Consider the following 22,705-nt stretch of genomic DNA (forward strand, 5'->3'; position numbering starts at 1 on the left):
TACTTTTGTGTTTTGAACATTTCCGCTCAAACCTCATTTGTTACACAAGAGCTTCAAACATGTTGTCATACAAGATTGAAAGTGACTACGTTGAACAAAGGGTTGAAAGAACTTGTGCCACCCCTCTACTTTCTTACAACCCTTGGTAAAATGGTTTATGTCCGTACAGTATTTCATTAGAACAAAATGTTTTAGCATTTCAATTATTATAATATTTGTAATATACATTATCTCATTACTTTTATCTCATTTTGTAGTTTATGTACGTATATATACGAGATAATATACGTTTATCTCGTATATTTTTTACGATTTTTAATCATAATAAACGTTGACAAAGTGAGGTTTTACAAAGCCCTTAGTAAGATATGTTTTTCTGGATTGGGACGTAATCAATTCATGTGACTCACCCTAAGCAAAAATACTCGAATAAAAATTAAGTTTCCAAAAATTAATTTTCTACTTGTAACAACACTTCTTGGCTCGCTGACGAGATAAAGGTGAATTTCGAAAATTAAAGTATATCAAATTTTATCAGGCAAAGGAAGTAATAATAAGTTCTTTCCAATCGTCGAATGACTGTAAAGATGACCTCCGGGTCACCGGTTTGGATGCAGGGGGTAAGGATAGGGTATTTTAGCGGTCATCCACCCAAGGAGCATCCACATTGCGCAGGAACGCCGTTATCTTTTGAGATGGCCGCTGCACCTACTAGACTACCAATGTCATTATACTGTGCTATTGGTAGTAGATTATCATCACACTTTATAATATTTGGAATTTAATGACTTCCGGAAACTGAACGACGTGCTTCTGGATATCTCGTTTTAATGTGGCCTGAAAGCCCTACAGTCTATATTTTGTGAGGTAATAATTAGACCCTATGTTCTGTTTAGAATAAAGAAAAAAATTTAAAATGTCTTACTTTACCAGGTTAAGTTAGGGCTAATAAGGTCTCTCTAGCACCTAATCTGGGGACTAATGGCTTAAAGGTGACTTCCGAACCACCACTAATAGCCGGACAGACGGGTTGCTTGCAAGTATAGTATCGCTTAGCGGTCACCCATCTAAGCAACAGCCACGGTCGAAGTTGCTTTATCCGGTTATATTGCGATAACCGTTGTAACCGCTACAAAGCGCCATTGGCCGAATCAGATTATATGAGTACTCATGTTGGTTTACCTAGTCTCTCTAATGTAAAATTATATAAAAGTAATTAAATTGAAAAAAACTTATGTTGATTTAAAATGTAATGTACTTTTCAATTTCTTTAGATTTATATGACTCACAAAGACAAACTCTCCTGCGTGTTGTTGTAAAAAAAATCAATTTATAGAATTGATAAAATTATGAAAGTTAGTACAAGTATGTATTGACAGCTAAACATAATTATTATAATAATTATAATATTATTGTTAATCGGGACATTATGTTGCATTAACGAACAATTTTGCCACGTGACCTATCAATTCTATGTTGAATTATTACTGTAAGGGATTCAAAACGAATTCAATATTCGAATATTGAAGTCACAGTGAGAGCTCGTGTTTAGGTTATTTGCTCTTTTTCTCAAAGCCTTTGAACTGTATCAAAGCTCCCTATCGGAGATCGGTGTGTGAAAATTCCATTTCCAGTGGTTTTTACTTTCATAATGTATAAATGTTACAAATAGCCTACTAAAAATACTGGTCAGTTTTTTTAAAAATGTTTTGAGACAAAAATTATAGTTTAATAAACATAGCCGATGTTGCATCCAAAAATATATTGTACCCATCGGTTGCAATAAATTTAAGATTTTAAATATACAATTCAACTATTTTTAAAAGTTATATGCCAAGAAATGTTAACCACGACATGCACTATAACAATACAGGATATATTACTTAGTAATTATAAAATACTAGATGTTTCCCGCGGCTTCGCACGCTTTTGGTAAACTTTGCCCGTGTATTGCTTTGCCTTCAAATAGTGCTTGGCTATTTAATATACGTAACCGTCTCGTAATTGCAGTTTATAATATGCAGGCGCTTGGATAGCTTGTGTATTTTGCAGCGCAGCCTGGTGGTGAGTTACACCAATGGCCATAGCATATAAACATTCTACGTGGAAAAATACAAATAAATACAAATTTTCATAGTGATCGGTCCAATAGTTTCTGAGTCTATAAAGGACAAACACACAAACATTCATTTATATATACATATAAGTAAGTATAAGTGTATTTATGAAAATGTGTTGCTCAAGGTCAGTTCAAGATCTCCTCTGGTTAGGCGATGGCCTTCAAACAAGCTCGCCCAGGATGATCCATTTGTGTTTGGTCCCTGCTACGGGATAAGTTAACTTTATTGGCTTTTATTCGTCGATACGTCCTGTGAGTCACACATACACTGGACCAAGATACGTGCAACAATATTGAGAACATGTTAAATAGAAAATAGAAAGTCTCAACTTTCAGAATCACGTCACGTGGTCTGGCATTCAATAGTTGGAAGTTCTTTACGAACATTTTATTCATCATTGATAAATGAGGTCTAAACTTCAAAGAATGCTGACGCTTGAGAAGTAAATGAACGATGTTTATTTGTAATATGAATATGGGTTACTTCTTATAGGAAAATAGACGTGAAAATAAAGTAGAGAATGCCTTATTTTACCAAACGAAGGTACTCTCTCTAATATTCAGCTTGGGGATCCTCGCCTTAAAGTTAACTTCTCGCCCATCACCAGCAGCAGGGCACACGGGCTGCTTGCAAGCACAGAATTTCTAGAGGCCACCCATCCCAGAAGCACACTTGAAACTTGATTCGATTCGGTTTTATGCGACAACCGCTGTATCCTGCAATGGCAGTTGTGGGTAAATTGTTTTTGTATACATTAGCCGCTGGAAAGCAACTCTAAAGCAAAAGTAAAGTGAAGCCAAAAAGTCAAAATCAATCTCAGTCAAAAAAGATTATTTTAAACGGAGGTTTTAAATAAAACACACTTTTTACATGATTGCGGAAGATTCCACAGTACGCGTGCTATGTAAGACCGTTTAGTTTAGAACCGCACTGAAGTTATTAACTAAATTTACTATATTTAGATATAGAGGCTTTACGGTGCAGTCGTAGATTAGAGCAGCTCGCACGAAGACAGTCTGATGATTTCCCGCGCATCTGGTTCCTCCCGCGCTTTACACTGTTGCCAATTTTACGTGTATGGAAAATTACTGATCTGTCTCAACATCTATTCCAATAAACAAACAGACAGCATCATCTGTTACCGTAAACAATCATGCGTGCAACACTGGCGGCTTTTGGTTTGTTTTAGCTAAAATTAGTCTGTGAACTCTCCAACTCTTCTATTTTGCACGACATGTACTTGTACAGCCATCGACAAGATTGTTCCACACAGTCCACATAGAGAGCTTCCGTACTTGTTGCCGCCATCTCTGGCCATTATTCAGGAGGTCTCTGGGTGTCCATTGGATGCCAAAACCAAGGATACCAAAATTCAAGAGTAACCCTCAGTCAGAACATTGCGCAGCTCAGGAGACTTTTTGATAGTGAATCTTGGACTTACCTCAATCACTTCCGAGGTGGAAATGGGAAGTACAATACGTTCAAAGCACGTTGAATATTTTACCATGTTATGCCCTTTTAAAACAATAAAACATCCCTAAAATGTCCAAAAAAGCTCTTATGTCACTCTTAACATTCTAATACATAGAGGAAAATTAAGTTTTATCACTCTAGTTATTCCAGATAGAAAGTTAAAATTTTTCAGAAATTATGGAAGGGTGTATAGACGAGTCTTTAGTGCCGCAAAGGCTTACGATATTGAAAAGCTTTGAAATCCTGTGAATATTTTTCAACTTTGACTCGGTGAACAATTCATAATTCGTCAAAATTTACTAAAATTCCAATTTAATTAACATTAAAGGATCTCCCACTCGTATACAAGTTTTTCGGTGGCCAGTGATATCCATGGCTTTTCTTTCTGTAGGTTTGGAGGAGGGAGCTCGGCCAATACAGGATCTCAGGGCCTGAAATTCTAGTGATACCCATGGCATATCATAGTGGCTACTTAAACAATACTCCAAGTAATTTTTGGTACCATTGACCAAATTTTTTAATGTTTCCTTCAGACTTGCACCATTAAAAACAATTCAAAAACAGAAAAAATCAGTTCAATTTTCATTTTGGGTGGCATAAGACTTTGGGGTAGCTGATCTAAATACAAGCTAGAAAACGTACAGAATTCAAAAACAATTTAGAAATTCAAAAACAGCTGTGAGAAACATCTTGAAATTTAAAGCTACAGAGTCGTGTAGAGAAGCATTAAGAGAACATAAATGACTGAACCAGAAAACCATGGAATCAATACTACATAAGTTAGAAAAATTTGTTAAAGATGATATTTGTAACTCTTGAATTCAATATCTAATTTGTATACTACTTTTCTTTGTTGTCACGTGAATCTAATTTGGAAAGTAAGTTTTAGTTTGAAAATCTATAAAAAAACAACTAAAATAAATGAAAGATCAATTTTTAAGAACCATCTGTGTATATATAGTCAGCAACAACCTTTAATTATTTCATTAAGGAATTCTGTAGTTTCCGCTAAATACACAAAAACCTTGACTGGTTATCAAATAAATGAGTGGACCAGAAAACCAAAGAATCAACGCTACATCAGTTAATATTATATTTTTAACAGACGACGTTTGTAACTGTTGAATTCAATGTTGTATTTGTACGCTCATTTCCCTAGTCGGGTGAACCTTCTAACAATATTTAACCCAGCCTCAGTGAACAGGCGTAGGGAACCCGAACCGCTGTCACATTAACGTTAACGGCACATTAAGCCACATTCCGCCCCAGTTACATCTCCTTACCACTTATAATGCTCCCTAAATTTGTTAAACGGTTACGCCTAAATGTTTCGCGTTTTAAAATCATCAGCCGTTAAGCGATTTCTTGAGAATAGTGGTCCCGTAATTCGCACGAGTGGGAATGAGACATACGGACCGCTGTAAAATGTATAACGTGTCTACCGAGCCGTACATTTAAAAGATTGTACAGAGAGCTGTAACAGTTGGTCTGTAAAAGGTCGGAATAAATATGTATCTAATTATTTACCCGAAAAAACACGTTTGCCTTGAAATAGTTACAACATTATTAGGAACCTCACAATTCCTTCTAAAGAGTGTCTGTCCATCTGTTTGATAGCTGTTGATAGAAAGGTTTTAGAGACTACAAACTTGGTATATTTGATCTTCTTGGACCAAGGAATAATTCTATTGGTTTTGGATTAAAAAGGTCTTTTTCTCTTAGGACAAGAAGCTTATAAATTGCACTTAGTCCTGTAATAACCTTTGCGGTGCTTCCGGAGTGACAGGATATTCAGGATGGGTAAGGTTAGGGAGTAGGAGCCGCCTCCTACCTATCGAGATCTATGAGGAAGAATTATGGCACTAAATCTCAAAGTTATGTCTCCCCGGAAAAAGGGGAGGCCACCTCTGAACCAGCCTCACTAGTTAAAGTATGCAGGTGGTGGCACCCATTGTTGAGGCTAGCAAGAACCTCTGAGGTTAGGGAACAAACCCAACCAACTCCAACAGTCATCTCCCACAGTAAGACTAGACCTATCGAATTGCCCTTGCGCCCCAGAATCTCGAAAGTTGCGGTTATTAATGCACCGATCCTGGACATCCATAAGGTTGCCCAGAAAAATCAGGCAACATTTTGTGATGAGAAATACTCCAAGCACCATACTTAAATAGTGACACATCGGTGTTTTGCTGTGCCCATTGGTGGGTTCAACTGGAAGGTATAAACCCCCTTCTGGGTAGGTTAAAAAGCATCAGTTCCTTTACAATCTGTTTAATTTTTTCGGGTGCTTCGATACTTTGCATTGGTTTATTTCTTCTGAAACCTTTTAAGACCTTGAAACAAACTCAAGGCCTACCAAAAGCTAAAAATTATTGATACTATAAGAATTTGAAGTCTTTAGGGAGAAGAATCATCAAAAATGTAGGGAAGTCATCAGACCACGATGGTCATGAGAAAGTTAGCGCTTCTGTTTTACATTCATCAATCACACACCTATAAAAGAGATCTGATTCTTTCAGCAAACTAAAGATAAAGTTCTCCAATTATAGCTCTCCACCTTGCAAATACTTTGCTAAAGTCTGGAGTATCCTCTAAATTGTCTAAACATACAATGACACGTATTGACTAACAAATCCTCAAACACAATTAATACCAAAGAAATAGTAAAATGTATATATGTACAAAGAGTGATAGCCGGAAATATTGAAAACTAACTTTAAAATAGTCTTCCAGAATCTTATGAGTTATTTTGTTGCTGGTCAGCCGGTTGCATCTTTTGACACAGCGATTTAAGACGCTGTCTATCATTAAAAAAAAATATATCTTGTGACATTCTAAGATGGCTGAAGGTAAAAAAATATTATAAAATGAAATAGATTTTGGATTTTTGAACGTTTGAAGTGGTTCTTTTATCACAAGATATAATTTTCCTTTGAAAATACCAATATTCTCCTGGACTATAAATCAGGAAACCGAACTGGTAACAAATTGAATGTTGAGTGAATTGAATTGAAAGCACCTTCCTATTAGTGGAGCCGTCTTGAATCTGACGAACGTCACAAACCTTTGTTGCATTAAATTGTGCATGTAATGAGACAATGAGAATATTCCTTAACCTAGATCACACTATATTTTGTTTTCTAGTTGTTTCTGGTGTCGAAACGGCCTGAAGAGTTCATTTTGAGCTTCTTCGTCGCCGATTGTTATTGGATCTATCAGACCAACATGAATCCAGATTTCAGGAGTCAAATTTCTTTGACCTCCTCTTCGAGTGTTGGTTATTATTTTATGTCCAGCAAGTAGCTCTTCAAACATTACAGGTTGAAGTTGGCAAAACATGCGATTTTCTTTCTCAAAACCAATTTTCATCTGCAATGCTTAGTTTACTGTATAAATTAAAAATACTGAATTTATTACTTTTAAAGGATTGACTTGTAAGATCGATTTAAGTTTTGAGAATAAGCTACTCTGGTTGCATTCCTATCAGCTATATGGGTACTTGCCCGACATTGTTGATGTACATTTGTAGATCTTTCTTTGTCTCCTCCTAATGATAGAAGTTAGTTACATTCACGAGGGTCCCTCAACATTTTTCATAGATACTGCCTTGGCGGATAGCTACACCCTCGAGTATCCCGTCAAATTTTGTACATTTACAGCACTGACGGTTAGCTGAATTATCTAGTGCCACCTCAAACCTTTTTATACATACAGCCTCATCAAATACGGAAAACCTATTTAACCATATCCATTAGCCAGTGTATCTTGTCAATGGCACAATATAGCGGGTACGTATGTGAATGAAGCAAAGTCGAGCGTGGCTGCTGCTTGGATGGGTGACTGCTGAGCGATCCTGTCCTTGCAAGCAGCCCGCCTGCCCGGCCATTGGTGGTAAATCGGATGTCACCTCTAAACCGTTGGCCCCAGGGTTAATTGTTTGAGAGGGCTTCAAAGTTTAGGACAAAGCTCAATTTGTGCTGAGGGGATTGACGGAAAGTCTGTAGCTTACGTTTACCGAATATTAAGAAACTCTTAAGAAGATACAAGCAAACTTTGGTCTTGAATCATTAGCACTTAGTTCAGCAACTCATAGAAGCACTATATGATCAATACTGGCCACAAGCCACTGCTGAAAATTCTTAATACTCAGAATCGTGCCAATCTCTCAAAACTAAGATTTTAGACAGTAGCAGATACCAAATTTCCCAACGTAACATCTCAACATTACAATTTGATAACCGCGACATCAGGTACTGAACAGATAACTTGAGCAAATATAAACACACGGATTTTTATTTAGTTTTGTAAAGATTCACAAGTATAGTACAGTGAACATTTATACATAATTAGACCGTTCTTACTAGGATGAAATATGAAAACATAGCATTGATATTTTACAGCTCTGTCATCTATATTTACATATTATAAAATATAAAAGGATTTGGTAGCACATAACGTACCAATGTTACCCTGAATCTTAATTTTATGATAAAATCTGGAAAACACCAACAGAACACTGATAAAGTTAACTGTCCGTATAGGGTTTTATAAAAATTGCTTACTGGCAGTAACATTTGTGATAAGAAAAACTTCAAGCACCATTAATGATTTCACACTCATTTCTCTTGACACACAGTTTTACGTCATGCACCCTAGATCATAAAACCCGGGGTCACTGAAGACAAAATCATTGCAGAGTTTAACATTTATGAAGTCAATAACACTGTCTTGTCACTGACAGAACTAACTGTAGCGCAGTTCTCACTGCAGTCAGAGTCTCTCCTCTAGTCAGAAAGTCCTCTTTGTCCTCTCCTTGTGGAAGCACCGGAATAGCTTCAGGAACGCCTGGCGGAAGCTCGAGTTCATGAAGCAGTAAGTGATGGGGTTACAACAGCTCGAGCAATAGGCTAGCAGTTGGAAGTAGCTGATAGTGTGGAAGCCGAGCACATTGTACACCACGACTGGCTCGAATAGCACCACCTACACAGGTTGGGCATGAGACTATGACAAGTACTTTCACTATTACTAGAAAAACCATACCTGGCATGGCCGTTTATAGCCTTAGTCCATTAAACCTCCTCTAACTCACAATTTCTTAAATTGGTATGGAAATTTATTAATAGTTATCAAGACCTTATCGTAATTGCAAAGTTTACATTGTAGTTCTTATCTTTTTTTAAGTAATTAGTTAAGGTAAATGAACCAACTAGCTTTTCTTCATTCACTTTCCCACGTTTAATGCCCATAGTGTTTTGTACTAAGTCAAATTTTATTGTATCGTTAATAATTTGTCGTTTTTATAAATAATTTTATAATCTCAATAAGTTCCCTAATATTTACAGCTGAAATTAACTTTTAACAAAAATTAAAAAATATTTCTATTACGAGACAGTAGCAGCGTTTTATAGACCTGAGGCGAGGATTTAATCAAACGAGACAAAACGAGGAGCATGACAGTCGCTTTTAACTGCGCAACCATTAGATAAACTACTAACAAAACTAATCATTTTCATGCCTTAGCGATGTAATATTCTGCCTAAAACAAAGTTCAAAGATATAATAAAGTCTAACACATTTATTGTTTTACACGTTTATCTTGTTTTATTCATTATCTTAGAACAAATTCTACTGTGCCGTTTCAATTTTTTTTTATTTCAGTAGGTTTTTCAGCAATAACATGTATGGACTGTAGTACAAGAGGAGTTTACAAATGATTTTAAAATTTTCTTTACGCTCTAATAATTTTGTTTTGGTTGTTGTAAAGTAAAACTCCCATAAACACGCATTTTTTCTGAGTTTTATGAAACGTAAAGTCGTCGGTCACTTGGAATATAAAAGTACAGTAAGTATTGTACAATATGCGTATGCATGTATATTATTTATACCAATAAAAACCAATCTAGTAATCAAAAATTAGTAATGAAAGTTGGCATGTTCAAATCGAGTACACAATCTTTCCCATGATTGATTATTTTCCACTTAATTGATCGGTTTTAGAAAAATTTATTTTGCTAATGAGTAAAATACAGGGTGTCAATTAAGTCTGGAACCTCTTTTTTAATTTTTGAACCATAATAGAAAGAAATACCAAAGTTCACACGTGCTTACTGGTGATAGTAATGCACACATCTGCCCAATTACCGACCGGATAATCCCTTTGGGGGACGGTCCACAAGGAGTCAGACAAAATTCTTAAACAGCAGCATAGGTCAAGTTTGGTATCAAATTAAAGGTCTTACTTAGCAGAGTATAATGCCGCAAACCGGATTTCAAAAGGTGGATTCATTCAGTAGCTATAGCTATTTGAATTTTAAAACAATTGAACAATGTAAATTATTAAGTATTACAAGTCAACACCAATATTTAAGTACCTGTGATCAAAGTAAGTGTTCTAAATGTTCGTCATTGAGCAAAGCAAAGTATAATTAATAGAGTTATAATGCTGTTATTTGCTAAAGTCATCTAATTTTCATTACACTCATCTACTTTTAAATCCAAATATCGTTTAAAACTAATTTTGATAATCACAACTAACGATAAAGGATTCAGCCTTTAAAGGTATTATAATCCTGTATACCGTATTTATGGAACTGAAATACAACTAAAATGTATGTAATTGATTTTAAAACTTAACACGGTACCGTATTAATGATGTACAAAGGAGTCCAGCAGATGAAGAACTCAAGAACGACGGCAAAAAGCATCTTGACGACTCGCTTCTTCTTAGTGAGCGCCTTAGTAGTTATAGAGCGGCGCATGCTTTCCCAGTGGCCGCTACCGGGGGCAGCACTTGACAAGGAGGTCCTCATCTGCAGACACGCCACCTGGCGCACCAGCTCCCCCGAGCACGACACTGGCACTGCAGACAAGATATAGAGAATAGATGAGCAAATCGTCATAGCGGGTTGTGTGACAACTACCGGTTTCCTGAACTTGAAAAGGAGGTCCTCATCTGCAGACATGCCACCTGGCGCACCAGCTCCCCCGAGCACGACACGGGCACTGCAGACAAGATATAGAGAATAGAGGAGCAAATCATCATAGCGGGTTGTGTGGCCACTACCGGGGGCAGCACTTGACAAGGAGGTCCTCATCTGCAGACATGCCACCTGGCGCACCAGCTCCCCCGAGCACGACACTGGCACTGCAGGCAAGATATAGAGAATAGAGGAGCAAATAGTCATAGCGGGTTGTGTGACAACTACCGGTTCCTGTACTTGACAATAAGGTCGTCATCTGCAGACACGCCACCTGGCGGACCAGCTCCCCCGAGCACGACACGGGCACTGCAGACAAGACATAGAGAATAGAGGATCAAATCATCATAGCGGGTTGTGTGGCCACTACCGGGGGCAGCACTTGACAAGGAGGTCCTCATCTGCAGACATGCCACCTGGCGCACCAGCTCCCCCGAGCACGACACTGGCACTGCAGGCAAGATATAGAGAATAGAGGAGCAAATAGTCATAGCGGGTTGTGTGACAACTACCGGTTCCTGAACTTGAAAAGGAGGTCCTCATCTGCAGACATGCCACCTGACGGACTAGCTCTCCCGATCACGACACGGGCACTGCAGACAAGACATAGAGAATAGAGGAGCAAATCATCATAGCGGGTTGTGTGACAACTACCGGTTCCTGAACTTGACAAGGAGGTCCTCATCTGCAGACATGCCACCTGACGGACTAGCTCTCCCGATCACGACACGGGCACTGCAGACAAGACATAGAGAATAGAGGAGCAAATCATCATAGCGGGTTGTGTGGCCACTACCGAGCGCAGCACTTGACAAGGAGTTCCTCATCTTCAAACATGCTACCTGGCAGACAGCTCTCCCTGAGAATAGAAATTGTAGACATATGACAGAGAATAGAAGATGAAGATAAACACACATTGCCGGTTACGTATCTGAATTTTTATAGGATTGTTATCAAAACACAATACAATTTTAATTATTCTGTGATTATATTCAGATTAATAGCAAGTACCATTATAGCCTTGTTGTAATTAGGTTTGCACGCAAAACTTGCTCGCGTAAGCTCGCAATATTGCTTGTATACGCAATACGTTTTCAACAGTTTGTAGACCTGCTTTTCAGTTAGTATAGAAATAAATTATTTTGGACATTTCAAATATGTAGACAGGTCCAGTTATGGTAATGCAGTACAAGACCCAAAATCGATTAATTTGTTTGCCAAATATCCAATATATCCACTTGACTTGTGCTCCAATTTAAAACTATATTTATGTAATGCGGTCACATGGTCCAATCTGATGTAACTGGTGTAGGTTGACTTCAGTCAAATGAAGTAGCGATTGCTCCTATTGGCCCTTCCATCATTACTGAGATGTGGCAGGGTCTTAAAATGTGTCGTTATCCGATTACTCGTGATAGAAAGGTTCTAGAACCTTGAGATTGGTATATAGGCTTGTCTTAGCGCAAGAAGAACCCCACAGTAATTGACTTCAAAAAGGCAAATGTAGCCTTCCTATCTGTCCTTCTATGCTATAGTCTTTAATAGCAAGGTAATTGATGGACAAGGATAAGGATTTCTCTTGGTCCATGAGAGATAACTATTTATTTTTTCACCAAACGGTAAGAGGGCAGCCCGTCCATTAGTGTGATAATGTGAAGCATCGTTCACCGATAAAAAAATAAGTAACACTGCGTTTCGAGATCTGCAATCTGATCTCTTCTTCAGGTAAATAATTAACCTAATACATAGATATTATTTATTTAACCTAATACCACAAATAAGGTTAAAATGAACAAATCGTACTAGAGCGTTGTGAAACGTGTTACCTGAGGAATAGATCAGATTGCAGATTTTTAAACGCAGTGTTACTGATTTTTTAGTATCACTGAACGATGAAAATGGCCAGAAAAATCCTGTTTCCCTCACAATTCTTCCATCGACAAAAAAACTTTAAATAAAGATGTGTGATAATATTTTTGTTACGCTATGTCAGTTTATTCTTTTCGTCATCGTTTCTATATCAATTGTGTAAAGATTTTTTATAAACACATATCACATGGATAGTGCCAAAGACATTAACTTGATAAAAAAATAGGAACTGAGCTCGAATACTGCTTAGTGTTAAAATTACATGGGTCAGACAATCACGATGATTGGAAGTGCTAACGCAGAGAAAAATTACTGTAAAAGGAGCCGAAGTGCTTGCTAAGGCCTCTAATTGCACATTCACGGGAGTGTCGATAGGATTTCGCTTCGGAGTCCACTCTGAGACCCTTTATTGGTCACGGCTACCGTGTAATGAAATTACTGCACTTTACTCTTTTATTGTGTAATAAGATAAACAAAAAAAGCATAAGAATTTTAGTTGGTTTGAATTAATTTCGTTTTTGAAAATTTGAACTGCAAATTGCTTGATTCATTTTTTAGAAATAATATAATATTTTATGTGAGCTATATTGATAGTTTACAAATATTACTTTATTTTTTACCACATATTGGTTTCCCGTTATTGTTAATATAGTGTTAACATTAAAAAATCCCACATTTAATTAACATTAACCTTTCCGGATGCTTTGAACTCAGTTCTTGTATCAGACACACTGTAATTTTTACGTTTTAATTATTTTATTATAAGTACTAAACAATTCAGAGTAAAATATTTATCTGCTTGATCCCTCAATGAGATTGGTCTTAAAGTTCTATTTCTGTTCGTACGTCTTTATTTCCGTTTCCGCACAATAATGGTGAGTAAATCAACTATTAGATTGAAATTTTGTAGGAATATCTCTCTGGGTGTAGTAATCAAAACTTTTTGGAACTGCAATTCTAAAAGAAGGAAGATTTTACAATTTAGATACTCATACCTCACTAAACTCTTATTCAAATTCACATTTTAACACTTTTTATGTTCCGTTCATAGCTAATTCACCCACCCGATTGGGCGGATTCCCAGTTTTACGTGAGATCAGAAGTTACATCTTAAAACCATTTGATGCTAAAACGTTTTAACCCCAACAGGTTTAAAAGTAGTTGAACATATGCGCATTTTTATTTCATCTGGAAAACAGTAAATTACGTGATTTTGTGAAGTCAATCAATCATTCATAAGCTATCGTCCTGTGTTTCCCACTCTGGTAATTCCAATGTTGAAGGAGATAGCTTGTCAACTTCTGTCCACGTGAATTAAAGGTACACTCCTAGGATTATTTCGAGTAATTGGAAAAAAGCATTTAACGGGTTGTTTTATTTTAATGTCACATGCATACTTACAAATTACAAAGATATATTTAATGGAAAATAACCCCTGGGCTGCCCAGCATTTTCTCGCGTGTAGATAAAGGCTAAGATTGTATCACTTCAATATAATTTCAACTTAAAATAGAATTTTAAACAAATAGATCAAGATTTTTAAAAAATATATTGCAGAGAGATAAAATATACCGAAGCACTGAAAGAGCGGAAAAATTAATGATTTGTGAGGCAGGCAGATAATTTAATTTAAACATATATCTGGAAAGAGACTGTGAAGGGATCGGTCACGACCGAGTAAGCGAGGCTATTATCAGACTAGATCTCAGATACACTACTCAGAAGGTACATGTCTGCTTAGTTATTGGAGAAGAGCTTAAATCATATTTTGGCTCCACTCACAAAATTGAACAATCTCTCTTTGAATTACGTGTATTTTCTAATACATTAAAAAGAACAAAAATGATTCCGTTTAAAAAGGAAATCTTTTCACTTCTTGCAGTTATCGTCCAATTTCCATTCTTTCACTGTTCACCAAATTTTCAAAAAAACAGGAATTAAACTATTTTAGAAAATTGCTTAAATATTTTAAAATTCTCTGTCTTAAACATCGCAGGTTTGGGAAAACATCATCGACACCTTTAATGATCCAATTGTTCGTTGGGCAATATAATTAAAAATATTCAATATTTAACCGATTTCCAATTCAGACTTCTATTCCCTGGTATACTCTGTACATTTGTTATTTAATTTATTTTGTTCAAAGTAGTTGCTATACGATTTGCTTGTTAAGAAGACATTCTGCCTATTGAAAGTATATTATTTAGGAAGCATCATTTTTATTGAAAGAAACAGCTGTAATATTTTGGTATTAATCTCTTAAGAATAATGTGTAAACCTAAAATACTTTTACACCTTTGGATACAAGATTATGAAAAATGGATCATTTCAATAATATAATTAAATCACGTTCCAAATCGTTGTAGGTTCTTAAAATCGTTATGATTTAATAGAAAAAAATATGAAAGGCATCCATTTCAGAAAAACCCAAAGTCTACAGTTTATCCTTGAAGTAAGCCATGTTTCTATAGTTTTCATTGAACATTGTTATTGTGACGAAAACTCAAGGTCATTCTAATACAGCCAGCTTTCAAACAGCTTAATTGGGTTACGCCAATGGCTTACCACCTGGAAATATACGCCAGGATGAAACTCAGCTGTGTTGCTTCTAACTTCTCGACCCCGCCGCACCGCTTTTCATTGTAAGCGAGGAAACCCCGCTATCACTGAGTTAGTTTTGCGCTCGCTTCTCTCTTACCCGCAAACAATGTTCCTCCTTGTGCTACTGTCAAGCGTCCAACTCTGCGCGTAGATTATCAAAACTTTCGTCGACTTCTATTGACTCTCATACCTTCTTGGCCCCTCTTTCTCAGTCCATCGGCGTGGCTATTGACCTAATCTCTAATTTTAAGGAGGTGGAATTGTTATTTTCTGGAGTTATTTTGTATTTCAGAGTTATTTCTCTTTAATATGATGAGTTTCTTGAATACAAGTATGATATTTTAAAATGATGATCACTCCATGATTGATTATAATTCGTGAATAATTCGAATAAGGATTAATACCATCTGATGACTACTCATTAGGCATTTAACGTAGAACGTTTGTGTAATTTTGTAATCAGGATCAAGAAAAATGATCGAAGGAATTATTTTTTAAAGGGCTTATATTACTAACGACTTAAAGCAAAAGTTAGTATTTTTATAAATATTTTTTTCTTTTAAATGATACGTTTACCTTAGACTTTATTTTTATTTTATTTATTTATTTTATACACATCATTTCACAGAATCATGTCTCCACCAAGTCAACCCACTGACTTATCGGTGATGTTTATAATGAAACTTAAAAAAAGCAAGAAACAAAATGCCATTACAGTTTTATGATATTTTTGCTTTGCTTAGTTTAGTTTATGCTTTCACAAAACATGTTATGTTGCTCTTTGTGCGGCTGTGGTGCTTCTATAACTCCAGATTTTTAAATATTGGCATTTTATATAACATTATGGTTATATTACTACATTATCCAGAGTATAAATTGATACTAAATTATATAACCGGATAACAATAAATAAAATATATAAAATATCGCTCATCAAAAATCAGCATTCTATAAATAGTTAAATATAAGCAATAAATCTCTAAACATTCAACAACAATATTAATAAATAACAATGAACTATTCAATATTAACTATAGCTAATCAAAAGGTAAAACAACTTCGTTTAATTGAATTCTGAGTTTAGCTCCAGATTACCTTCCTTTTATTGTAGCGACTAATATCTGACGCTATCTCAGACTCGACTTCTGGAACATCTTTTAGCTTTCAATTCCCTGATAAGGCAAAAGACTTTTTTATTCATTATTAACACTAATTTACACTTATTTATTAACACTGTTTACAATTTCTCAACTCTCATTGTATTTAACTATTATTAGTTTCCAAATGTTGATTAATAAAATTCATTCATTCCCATAAAACTAAACAGTTAAACTCGCTACCTGGGTGAAATTCGTTTAGCACAGATCGCGAAGTATGTTGGTGACATCGTGGCCTCTAAAGAACTTTGACCCTCGTTCAAATCAGAAATTCGAGGAAGCGAGGAAAGTCCTGGAATTCCGAGGAAAGTCCTAGAATTCTAAAAATATTCGAATCTAATATATGAACACCTAACCGTAATTAAATTATCGAAACCTGATCTGCACAAATTCTACAAGGATATATCGAACTGGTCACCAGAACTGAGAGCCAAATATTTACCAAGATCCACAGGATTCCTCGCATTCCTAAGAGTCCAGGAAGTAAAACGGCTTCCAATACGCAATAATCTGTCGTAAACTTCCCAACTAGATATCATTCCAATGAAGATCCTCTCTTATGAGTGTTCTTCATCATCCTCCTTGAAACAACTGCTTACAAAACCAGGTCAATTTCAAATGTATTAAAGGTACAATCCTTGATAAGTTCAATTTTTGTTAGGTCACTAAACCTGATGAAGGCGTTCAGCATCATCGATCTTAATTGTGTGATTGCGTATGTACTCTTATATAATTTTAGTACTCCATGAGGAGAATATTAGATCTTTATCAAGTGACTTTTGTCTATCTCTACCTAATTCTCTAAGCTTTTGAGGGTTCTATGCTCCCCGCTATTTGCTCCTATTGTGATAAAAATATGGATAATAGACAATGCAAAACTTTGGGGGATTTCCACCGCACTTATACTGAAGGGCATATCTCCTAGCCTGAGTTCAGAAAATGGAGAAATGTAGAATGTATTTATGTGATCCTCATGACTAGTCTAAACTTCTAAATCCTTAAACCACCAAAAAAGGCAATTGAGGGGAACCTAGTCTTAACCCTAGGCTTCATACTCTATAACCTAGCTCACATAAACACAATTAGAAAAAACTCCCCTTCTTCACTAGTCCAAAACATTAAGACTTAAATGTCTGTTTTAAAGTTTTTTTTTACTTTCAATACGTATGTTGCATATACTTCATTCTGATGAGAAACAAGGCAATTAAAACTTGAAAACTCTTATCAACTTACTGAGTTGGATTGAGTACTGAATATAGATAACATAGACATTAATATAGTGGCCATGTTAGCTTCTGAACAAAATACCTACTATAGATTAATTGGCGGAGTTGTAATGGATTTTCATCACTTCTTCTGCCATTTAGGTTCACTAAAAACTCTAGAAATCATGTCTTACATGAAGTGCTCACACACACCCTGTTTGACCGCAGGTAGGATTTATGTTCTCGTTAACACTAACCTAATGATCTTGAACATCAAATGCTTTGTCATTTGAACTCGTTTAGGCTTTGTAGTCACGGGACAAGAGTATTTTATCTCCACCTTTAATCTCGCACAGCCTCTAGTCACTCGATCCCGCTCTTTTCTAGAAGCGATCGGAAATTTCACTCACCTCAAGAGAAACTGTATTAATATGCAGATTTTCATTGTTTCCTATATAAGACAGAAGTAAAAATTGTGCAATTAAAATTTTTTGCAAACCCCTTAAGAACTGTGGAACCCTGGAGGACGTTATTGTTTTATAAGGTTATCCATTCATCTCTAAGGTATGATGCTACAAGAAGACGACTCAGTTTTTAACCTCATATCAAAATATTTCTAAATATCATTCATAAACAAATATATAGTTCTGAGACATGTGGTTGGCTATTCATCTATACAACTTCTACGGCTTTTTACCTCTTTATTAGCGGTACTATCAGTCACAATTGTTTTTAGGCTAGCAACTAGACCGGTTGCCCCCTCAATAATATCATGAAACCTAAAACACTCCAATTAAAACTTTTATATTGTTTCCATTCAGAGTTTAAAACTATGTATTCCAAAAAAGACAAACGTTAAGAAACATATCAGTTTAGCCAAAAGATCAAAACTTTCAACTCATTTTGTGATATGAACATGTTAGTTGCTCTCTATATTTGTGCTCGTCTCTGAGCAGAAGATATCCCCTTATCTGACTATAAGAGCAACTTTATGAATGATGAAGAAGAGTTTACTTTCTACCTATTTTTTACACTCTAGTAGATTTAAACTGTTTATCGTTTATAGTGCAGATTGTTAAAGTTCTAAAAGTTTTCCAAGATACACAAAGCTATTTATTGCGATGATGTAATTATTAAAACTTAAAGCAAGAGTTGTAAATTACGTTAATTCCTTAATACTTTCCAACTAGGGATAGATACAGTACAAATTCAGACCGCGCAGAGTAACAAATAGACAACCGAGACCGCTGATGTAAACAACCACATATCTCTGTGCTAATGTACTTCGGATGTCGACTAGTCAAGCTGCAGCCATATATCATTAACCCCTTCTCTTCCAAGTTGTTGAGAGGAAGTCTATACACTCAGTCGTTCCAATGTAGACGACTGTTTAAGAATATCCCCAAGGATAATTTATACTTTACTTTTTCAGCCCCAAATAATCAACCTAATTCTTTTCTGATCACCGGACCCCAATTCATTCACCTATGAAATCCACCTCACCACTTGGACTACATCTCATTTTTATGGCTTCTTCGGATTTTGTTGTTTACATAACTATGTAAAAAATAATTTGTGCAATGATCTCTCTCAAATTGCCCTCCTGACGTCAGAGTCTTGACCCCTGGGCACTTTCTAATTGACCGCTCTCTAGTCAATGATCCGTAACCTAAACTAAAAGTCGTCCTTAACAAAAAAACTCTGGGAGCGACTCTCAACTTGCTCCAGGTATTTCAGCAGCGCGGTTGAAAGCAATAACAGATTAAATACTATCGGCAACACCAAATCACCTTTGACTCCAAATTGATTTTGTCAATTCAGAATTCCAAAGTGGTGTCTTAGTTCACACTTACTCTTCGTCACTCTCTTGGCCGTGGGCCAGGATCACATCTAACCACACAGACAATTAAGGTAGTATTAGGCGTGGCGATCTATAGAGTGTTTCCTTCATCAGACCTGTTTTAAAATTTCTCTCTCCAAAAGAACTAATGTATTTAAAATAAGCCAAGAAGGCTTATTCTAAATACAGGCGTCTTCTTTAAATGTTTGATATTTAATTTTCCATGACTGTAGGCCTATTCCATTTTCTAATAGGTGACCATTTCAATAGTATACTTAAAAATTAAAATAAATGTTTACCAATATTTGCAAACATTTGTATTAATAACCAGTTATTTTGTATACCTTGCGTGTATCCTAATAATATTATAAATGTGAAAGTGCCTTTGTTTGTTTGTTTTGATTTTATACGTAAAGTGTTCAACCGATTTATCTGAAATTTTACAAGTACATTCTTATGGTTCTTGGAATGAATAGAGGCTTACTCTTATTATTTCGAAAATCCCTCCAGGATACGCCCCACATGTCTTTAAAGTATCGAAAAAACCCATCTTGTTGTCTAAAGTTTGACCTATACATTTAAATTATTTTCAATTTTTTTACATTTATACTGAGTAAGGATTATACATAATTCTTCACGTAGGATTAGATTTCACCGATGAAGTAGGTTTTAATCTACCTTAGAAAATGCCATAAAACATAATATGGTCATAATTTGACTTCAAAGACTCCCCTTGAAACAGACGACAAGAACTATTTTGAACTAATGTACCAATTCCAGCTCTAAATGTGCTAAAATAAAAAAAATATTAAAAATTTAAAGACTGATATAAACCCATCTTCGCTCTCTTTTAACAGAAGTAGGCTTCTCTGATCTGTCATAACTTCTTGATCGAGAAACAAAACAAAATCAACTATGGAACAACAAATTTCAAACTTGAAGTAAATTACAATAAATATACACTTTTTGTCGTAATTTATTGATCGTGGCAACAAGGAAAACACGACATTGGCGTGGGAAGTATAATTCAAGCTAAACGGAAGCGCTCATATACGTGCAAAGCGTACTAAAATGTATGCAAAAATGCGAGTTGCTAACAGTGCAGATATAAGAGACATTGTAGTCCAACTTTAAGCGTTTAAAAAAAACTGTTATGAAATCTATTTAAATTGTCTTTTGACAAAAGTAGGCTTCTCAGAACTGTATATGCTATTTATATATTCTTGATAGGGAGAGGTGCAAAATCAGCTTTGGAACAAAAATACTAAGATCGGAGTAAATTAAAATGACCATAAATATACAATTTTAAAAATATTTTTTTGATCGTGACAAGTCAACACGATTATACTCAACACTGGCGTCGGAAATACAATTCCCTCGAACAAGAGCTGCTCATACAGGTGTAAAAACCTACGAAATTGCTGGCGAGGTAACTGTAACTTTAACCATTCTGATACTCATACATAACTGGTTTAGTAGAATGTTCCTCAAATATCCACATATTACTGTTTTATGTCAAAAGCCAAGGATTGAAAGGCGATTCAATATTCTGAAAATTAACTTCTGTATTAAGTCATCATCTAAACAAATTTGCGAAATGAGATAATCTATTGAGTAAGTTTCATAAATCAAGTATTTTCAACAATGTATTACAAATCAACCAGTTCAAATATAAATATGCATTTTCTTTGCCAACACGGTCATCGAGTAAGCGGTGATGATAGATAATGTTCTCTTGGGAGAAAAACTGAACCCATTAAGATCCTTCGAATGCGGCTTTATCATGGTTGACAAAGAAAGACTAAATTAACAGCATATGCTCAAAGACTCCTTCAGGTATTTACGGTGTTTAACATCTGTTCCTATTTTGGTCTAGTACATTCGAAGTTTCCTTTCAGTCTTTAGCTGATAGATAGCTGTTTTTAATGAAAAATTTAAAAATTTGTTAGTTTGGACTCCAAGAATACGTGAAAAGATGGCTTAAGGGAACATAAGTTGTTTATTTTTCCTGTCTCTAGATTCTCGAGGACACCCTACACTATTGACTCAAAATCGGGCTGGTCCAAGGCAGTGACGTCCACCTAATACGGCTCTGGAGGCAGGAACAACTTTCGAATTTAAAAATACAGAAATACATCGTTAGAATACTTGTCGTCCCAATTCGGGCTTAGATAATCACTAGACTTGAAGAAATTTAATATATAAGTGGCCTCAATTAATTCACACCTTGATTAAACACATCCTGTAATCAAAAATAATTTACGTCACTGAACACTTACATCTGCTATGTTATAAGCCTTTTAAAGTTATCAGGGAAAGTTGTTAGTATTATTGTATTAGTATTATCAGTTTAGTGAATAGTATTAATTGTGTGATGAGTAATTTTACTACATTACACTTGTCTACAAATTCTTCCAACATGCCACTTGGGATAAAACATGCATACCACAAAAACAATGTTTACATATTAACTCACCCTAACCAAAGCTGGAATATGGTTAGAAAACATTAAGACTACATCATCCATTCAAAATAGATAGGTTAGTTTGTAAAATAAACTAAGAAAGGAAGTTAATTTAGTTCACGATTTAAGATTTATATGTATTACGGAAAATAAATGTTGTGATTATAAATTAAAATATTTATGAGAATATTGACTATGCAAGAAGCTATGGGGGACATTCATATCCTCACAGTGTACAGTAACACCTAAAAGGGAAATTTTATAATCAAATTATTCTTACTAGTTATATGTATTATGACGAATACTGATCCTGTAAAGGTCTACGGTGGTTTTACATTTTTAATTAAACTTAGTAATGTTATAGAGATGGTACAATCGGCAGCATGTTCGTTCGATCTTTTCTTTAGAACTTGATTGGGGCTTATGGGACTGTATACAAATTCCAGTATACAATGTTTTATAGACTCTTAAGTTTTAGGATTGCAGCTTCTTGTATTACAAATAAAACATTTGAATTCCAATAAAAAGTATATAATAATGTTGGGATGTTAAGAGTGTTAATTTATTTCAGTTTGCCTATTTATCACTGTAAAAAGAAATGTTTGAAGGTCATACACCGCTGTTTACTTAACAAGGAGGTACCTTTTAGGTAGATTTTTTCACTAATTCTGCATATTGCAATCGTTAGTTTGGTAGAACTTACAAAAAATATCTGCTTAACTTCACAGAACAAACCCCCCCCCCCCCAAGAATCCAAAACCACATCCCCGTTCCAAAGTTTATTTCTATATAATACGTATAACCTTTACATAAGAAAACGTATATATATATATATATATATATATATATATATAAAACGCACCTTTGGAAAAAGATATATGTCCTAAATAGCTCAAACAGTTTTAAACATGGTGAAAAACATGACCTTATAGATATCTCAGCTAATTTCCACTGATCACCTTCGTCCACCATTTCACGTCAATACGGAAATCATTCAAA

General features: G+C 35.4%; 1 protein-coding gene across 1 annotated transcript in view; it reads right to left on the reverse strand.

Annotated features, from left to right (window-relative positions):
* Positions 1-7,882: 7,882 nt before the first annotated feature.
* LOC124363704 (cholecystokinin receptor type A-like) overlaps positions 7,883-22,705 on the reverse strand; it is a 289,676-nt gene continuing 274,853 nt past the window's right edge. The window contains exons 5-7 of the mRNA XM_046818967.1: positions 10,854-11,021; positions 10,235-10,737; positions 7,883-8,573 (exon numbers count right to left, since the gene is read on the reverse strand). Coding sequence (XP_046674923.1) covers positions 8,382-8,573; positions 10,235-10,737; positions 10,854-11,021 — 863 coding nt within the window. The 3' untranslated portion in view covers positions 7,883-8,381. The remainder of the gene's footprint in view (positions 8,574-10,234; positions 10,738-10,853; positions 11,022-22,705) is intronic.

This window comes from Homalodisca vitripennis, chromosome 5, assembly GCF_021130785.1.
Source record: "Homalodisca vitripennis isolate AUS2020 chromosome 5, UT_GWSS_2.1, whole genome shotgun sequence".
NCBI classification, from domain to species: Eukaryota; Metazoa; Arthropoda; class Insecta; order Hemiptera; family Cicadellidae; genus Homalodisca; species Homalodisca vitripennis.